General features: G+C 47.5%; 1 protein-coding gene across 1 annotated transcript; it reads left to right on the top strand.

Annotated features, from left to right (window-relative positions):
• Positions 1 to 2,496: 2,496 nt before the first annotated feature.
• On the top strand, positions 2,497 to 3,409 carry LOC121810538. The gene is made up of 2 exons (XM_042211300.1): positions 2,497 to 2,693; positions 2,758 to 3,409. Exons 1-2 carry the CDS (start codon positions 2,497 to 2,499, stop codon positions 3,407 to 3,409), a joined length of 849 nt encoding a protein of 282 aa, XP_042067234.1.
• Positions 3,410 to 6,801: the final 3,392 nt, after the last annotated feature.

Genomic DNA, 6,801 nt, shown 5'->3' with positions numbered 1-6,801 from the left:
CTTTACATTTCCAGTTTCGTTTAGAGAGTTAGCAATGGTTAGCTAGAGAGTAAGAAGGAGTGCGACAGAAGGGAACGCGATAGAGAAACCCAGATCTATTCGGCGCAGTTTCAGTTTCCGACCGAGGACCCTTTTGGTTTTATCGCTTTCTTACATTTCAGATCTAGTCGCTTAGTTAAATTTCGTGTTTGTTACGTAATTGAAAAATCGTTCTTGTTTTGTATTCTGCACTTTCCAAGTTCTGTTCTTAATACTGTTTCGAATCAAAGTTATTTGTTTTTTTCGGAAATCTCGTCGACTGTTCTAGCTCAGTTTCAGTTTTAAATTCCTAGGTCCAAAGTTTGAACTTGCATAATGTTGAATGGCAAAGTAATTCATAGATTCATAGCATGCTTAAGTAGTTAAGTCATTTATTTCAGTTTGTCGCTTACCTTATCAGTTCACTGTTTCCAGCATGATATGTCACTTGATCAAGTAGATAGTTTACATTCTGCCTAGCTTAATCTAGTGGTTTTAAAGAAAAAACTCCCAACTTAAAGCGTGGCCGCAGCCAAAACCCTGTTCACTAAACACACACTCAACGCACCAGCTTCTCTGTGGGATCGACCCTGTACTTGCCGCTTATTGTTTAAAGTAGGTTGCATGTTAGAGACTTATAAATATTTTTGGATGAGAGAGGGACGCCTTGATCAAGTCGCAACGACAATTGCAAACTGATCCACCCAATCGGTTATATTTTAATACTACTTGATCATCCTGCTGCCCTTTCCAAATGACGTCGTTGCCGGGATGCATGTTGTTATTACAAAGATGTGTTTAATGCATAGGTGTAAATAGTTTTATTTATTTTTTTTATCTGTTTTTCTTTCCTTTCATGAGAAGGTACCACCGCGGAGGACACTGGGATCAACCTCTCATTTACAGAAATACAAATGCTCAGTGGCAAGTCCAGGAGGCCGTTGTAGTAACCACTCGCTACAGAGCCGCGTTAGCAGCAGCCGCATCATCATCTACTACTGAGCAACTGACCGGTGAGGAGGAAGGAGAGTTGTCCACGTCACCTAAACAGGACGAACCAGTACTCGAGGAAGCAGAAACACAGATGGTCATCGTAGACAACAATTTGGGAATTGGCTCCCTACACGCCCATGACGAGAAGGAGCCCACTCCTGCCATCACAGTTACCCCAGGAATAAGGGCAATCGCAATCAAATTGGGATGCTCTCGGTGTTGTCAAATTTCTACGGACTCTCGAAGGAATGCCCTTATGCCTTTTTGGAGGAATTTCGCAGATATTGTGACATTCAACCAGTACCAACTGGATCCATGTCAGAAGATTACAGTCTCAAGGCGATACCCTTCGTTTTGAAGGATGATGCAGGAATCTGGTTGTCAAGGCTGGGCCGAGTTCCGCATGATCTTCTTGGACCGCTTCTTCCCAACATCAAAGACAAGTGCCCTGAAGAGAGAAATTAAAGAGGTGAGGCAGGAGTACGATGAGCCTCTTGGGCAGTATTAGGACAGATTCCAAGGACTGCTGCAAGCGTGTCCTAATCACAAAATGGGAGAGCGGGAGGTCTATTCAACCTTTTATGGTGGGTTGACAGTGGACAACAAGAATGATCTCAATCTAGCTTCCCAAGGGGATTTCTCCAAAACCCCATTCAGCCAAGCAAAGAGCATTCTGGAGAGATTGATCGAAGCAAAGAGATCATATGAGACCTATCGAGGCCAGTACAGAAGAGGAGCGGTGCATGCAGCAGAAGCACGAAGCAACAAGAAGTTGGAGGCTCGATTTGAGCAAATGGAGAAGAAGCTGCTAGAAGCAGTGGAAAAGACCAGAGCGCCTCCACCTCCAGCTTCTAAACAAAAGACGTATGTGCCACCACCTCCGAAGGAGCACCATTATTACTACTGTGAGTTTCCTCCTGAAGCAGAAGGTCTGAATCATGTAAACGCTGTCGGCCATTGGAACCCGGATGGCAACTGGATCCAAGGGAAACAGAGGGATGCTCCATGGAGAGATCATCCAAATTTCAAGTGGAATGATCAGAGCCCAAGACAACCACCTCAACCATCTACACAGCAGACACAACCCTCCGAAGGGCAGCCCAATTGGCCTATTCGAATTCAAGAATGACCGAACACTGGAGAAAAGAAAGGGCAGAGTGGTCCAGGGAACTGGTCAGGCAGACCCGGTAACTGGTCCAGTGGAAGTCAGCCCAACTGGTCGGGAAGACAACAAGAACGAAACTGGGGATACAGACATCAAGGCCCCCAGTCAAGCAACTCCAGGAGACAACCAAAAACTAGGTGGTGAGTTATATTCTGCCACATCAAAGAGGAAACCAACAACACCAAGGGAACCAACCATACCATCAGCCCCAGTATCAATCTGAGCACTATGGGCAGTCAGACTATCCTCAGCCCAGCCACGGTGGAGGACCTTCAAATCAGAGATATAACAGGCATGCCAATGAAGGTCCAAGAGAGGTTATGGCTCCGCACCATCCAAATGATGCGATGCGCGAAATCCAGGAGGCACAGAAGGAACAGAGGGCAGCTCTGGACAAGCTTACAAAGCAACTTTCTCAAGTTGCCATGTCAATGGAGGAACTGAGAGGGAATGAAGGAAAGATCCCTGCTACGGTGCAGCCCACTGGGCGAGAGAACATCAGGGAGATCTCCCTGAGGTTAGGGAAGGTATACCAAAGCCCCCCTCCACCTGAAAGTTCCCCAGTATCTACATCTGGACAGAGCCACGAAGGAGGAGCAGAGTCCAGTTCCCTTGATCAAGCCGCCGGAGGAAGAGATAAGGAAAAGCAAGGTATGCGGCGAGACCTCAGGAGAAGGTCAAGGCGAAGGAACTGAGAAGGCCAAGCCCTACCCCTACCTCTGCATGATTATATGGAGGAGAGATGCCACGATTGATGTGGCCAGTTTATTCAAGGACGTGGAAGTCAAAGTGCCACTCCTGACGACGTTGAAGATGCCCCATATCAGTAAATTTGTTAAAGACTACCTGGCAGGAAAGGTCACTGAAGAAGGAAGGATGGTTATAGAGGAAAATGTCCCTGCAGTGATCCAGCAGAGTGACCTCCCATCGAATAAGACCGACGCAGGGATGTTCACACTCCCAATCTCAATTGGAGGCATTCAAGTGGAACACGCAATGTGCGATCTAGGGGCTTCTATCAATGTACTGCCATATTCTATATACAAGAAGCTGGGAGATGTTAAGCTTGTCGACACCGACATCATGCTACAACTAGCCGACAGGTTTTGCATTCACCCCGAGGGAATTCTTGAAGATGGGATAGTAAAGGTGAAAAATTTCCTATACCCAGCCGACTTCTTCGTCATCAAAATGACAGAGCCAGCAGCGAAGGAGTCCAGTGGAGTCCTATAAGGAAGACCGTTCCGTAATGGGACGATTAGTCTGGACTTCAATGGAGAATAATTCACTTTCAACATCGACGAAGCGATGAAAAGGCCGAGGGACCGTGAGAACTCGTACTCGGTGGACATAACCGAGCCTCTGGTGCTAGAGTATCTAGAAGAGGAGTTCCTACATAGACAATTCACAGACTCCGCACCAGACGAAGAGATTGAGAAAGAAGTCGTTGACTGGTACGAGGCTATGAAAGTTGGCGAGATGGATGATCAAGCCATCGCGAAAGCAGTAATGGACTTCTGTGAGCGACCGCGGCCAGCTGGGTCAAGCGGGATCGCTCAACTGCAGAGATGCTGCCTGATCAGAGCATTCCACTGAGAAGAGAAGCAGACGAGAATCCTCTACTGACTTAAGTACCCACACCCGTGAAAGAATTGAAGCAGCTTCCAGCGCATTTGAAGTACGCCTACCTGGGAGAGAATGAAACGCTGCCAGTAATGATCAACAAACAGTTGACCCAGAGGCAGGAAGAGAAATTGCTGGAGGTGCTAAGGCGCAATTAGAAGGCAATCGGGTTGAAATTGACGGACTTGGTGGGAATTAGCCCAGATCTATGCATGCACCACATCCGGTTAGAAGAATGAGAAAATCCCCACCGTGATCAACAGCGCAAACTCAACCCCAGTATGAGGGAGGAAGTGCTCAAGGAGATAGTCAAGCTGGTCTTCATCGGAATTATTTACTACATTCGGGATAGCAACTGGGTCAGTCCAGTTCACATGGTGTCAAAGAAGGGTGGAATCCAAGTGGTAAAAAATGAGATGATTCCAACGAGGTCCGTCACTGGATGGAGAATGTGCATAGACTACAGAAAGCTGAATGTTTCCACTAAGAAGGATCATTTCCCGCTGCCGTTCATTGACCAAATGCTGGAGAGATTAGCCGGGAAGCAATACTTCAGCTTCCTTGATGGGTATAGCGGCTACTTCCAAATTGCTGTGAACCCAGATGATCAAGAGAAGACCACATTCACATGCCCCTTTGGCACCTACGCTTATAGAAGAATGTTGTTCGGACTCTGCAATGCCCCGGGTACCTTCCAGAGATGCATGATGAGCATCTTCTCTGACTTGGTAGAAGATTGCATCGAGATCTTCATGGACGACTTTACCGTCTATGGGGACACGTTTGAGCAAGGGCTCCATAGCCTGAACAGAGTGTTGGAGAAAGGCCAACAGAAGGACCTGGTCTTGAATTTTGAGAAGTGCCATTTCATGGTGACTGAGGGCATCGTACTAGGCCATATTGTGTCAAGTAGGGGGATTGAAGTTGATCAAGCCAAAGTGGTTGTTATTGCGAAGCATCCATACCCCACCAATCAGAAAGAAATTCGAGCTTTCCTGGGCCATGCGGGTTTTTACAGACGCTTCATCAAAGACTTTGCGAAGATTATCCCAGCCCTTGACGAGGCTGCTCCAAAATGAAGTGGAGTTTGAGTTTCTCGATGCCTGCAAAGTCGCCTTTTAGATCTTGAAGGACAAATTGATCAGTGCACCGATTATCTGTGCCCCCAACTGGAGTCACCCCTTCGAGGTGATGTGCGACGCAAGCGACTACGCGGTAGGAGCGGTTCTGGGCCAAAAAATCGAAGGGAAAAGCTACGTCATATTCTACTCTTTGAAGACTCTCAACCAAGCGCAGAAGAGCTATGATACTACAGAGAAGGAAACGTTATCAGTGGTCTACGCCTTCGAAAAATTCAGACCCTACTTGCTGGGTTCAAGGGTGATTGTTAACACAGATCACGCGACTATCAAATACCTCCTAACCAAGAAAGAGTCGAAGTCGCGCTTGATCAGATGGGTGCTCCTTTTGCAAGAATTTGACTGGGAGGCAGTAGACAAGAAAGGCATGGAGAATAAGGTGGCCAATCACCTGAGCTGAATTATGCAAGAGGATAACGGAGAAGCCATCTCTGACGCATTCCCTGAAGAACATATGTACCTGATCAAGTCCAACTCTAAGTCCAGCCTTGAGTTGATCAACCAGGCTGAGAGGATAAACCGAGCTGATCAAGGGAAGGAGATCTAGTAGATGGGAGAGCCATGGTTTGCTGATATGGCCAACTATTTGGTAACGGGAACTGTCCACGAATGCTGAGGTCACAAGAGCATAGAAGCAGAAAATCAAGAGCGACTCCCACTACTTCTACTGGGACGATCCATACTTGTGGAAAATGGGAGCTGATCATGTTATCCGCCTCTGTATACCCGAGTGGGAACAAGAGGACGTACTAGTCCACTGCCACACATTAGCTTTTGGCGGTCATTTTGGTCCAAAGAAAATGGCGAGTAAGGTTCTTGACAGTGGGTTTTATTGGCCTTCCCTTCATAAAGACGCTTACGAATTCTGCAAGAGATGCCCACGATGCCAACTGACTGGAGGAATCTCGGCGAAAGATGAAATGCCACAGGTCCCCATGATAGTCTGCGAGATCTTCGATGTCTGGGGGATGGATTTCATGGGGCCATTCCCATCATCTGAGGGGAATTTATATATTTTGGTGGCGGTGGACTATGTGTCCAAATGGATCGAGGCGAAGGCAACCAGGACTTGTGAGTCCAGGGAGGTGACCAAATTCTTGAAGTCAAATATCTTTACCCGGTACGAAGTACCGCAGGCCGTCATCTCCGATCAAGGCACTCACTTCGTCAACCGGACCATCGAAGCACTGATGAAAAAATATGGAGTCCACCACCGACTGTCTACACCCTACCACCCCCAAGCGAATGGTCAAGCAGAGGTGTCAAACCGAGAGATCAAGGCGATCCTAGAGAAGACAGTAAACCCGACAAGGAAGGACTGGAGTCGCCGACTGGAGGACGCGCTCTGGGCATACCATACCGCTTTCAAAACTCAGATTGGAATGTCCCCCTACCGACTGGTGTTCAGGAAGATGTGCCATCTACCAGTGGGGATTCAGCATCAAGCCTTCTGGGCTATAAAGGAGATGAACTTGAACGTCGAGGCTTGCACTGGAAAAAGGAGATTACAGCTGCAGGAGCTTGAAGAGCTTCGCCTCGATGCATATGATTCAGCCATGTGGTACAATGAGAGAACAAAGATGTGGCACGACAAGAATCTCCGGAGGAAAGAGCTCAAGGTGGGGCAGAAAGTGTTACTCTTCAAGTCCAAACTCAAACTAATGCCGGGAAAGCTGAGATCAACGTGGGCAAGTCCTTATACCATAGATGCCATACGCGCGAATGGAGCAATCGAACTCCAAGGAAGCGACCCTGATTCGTCTCCCTTCTTGGTAAATACTCATCGGGTAAAGCCTTAAAGAGACGGGAATGAGGTGTGCCTGGTGGAAGAAATTCCACTACTCGTACCTAAATCTTTCCACT

Source organism: Salvia splendens, chromosome 7 (genome assembly GCF_004379255.2).
Source record: "Salvia splendens isolate huo1 chromosome 7, SspV2, whole genome shotgun sequence".
NCBI classification, from domain to species: Eukaryota; Viridiplantae; Streptophyta; class Magnoliopsida; order Lamiales; family Lamiaceae; genus Salvia; species Salvia splendens.
Note: the sequence above shows the minus strand (reverse complement) of the source record. Positions and strands in the feature narration are given on the sequence as shown.

Excerpts from the sequence above, each read along its gene's own strand:
- LOC121810538 (XM_042211300.1), top strand. The coding sequence starts at position 2,497 with ATGGCTCCGCACCATCCAAATGATGCGATGCGCGAAATCCAGGAGGCA. Across the intron at positions 2,694-2,757 it reads ATCAGGGAGATCTCCCTGAG|AGCCACGAAGGAGGAGCAGA; the intron begins GTTAGGGAAGGT and ends ACATCTGGACAG.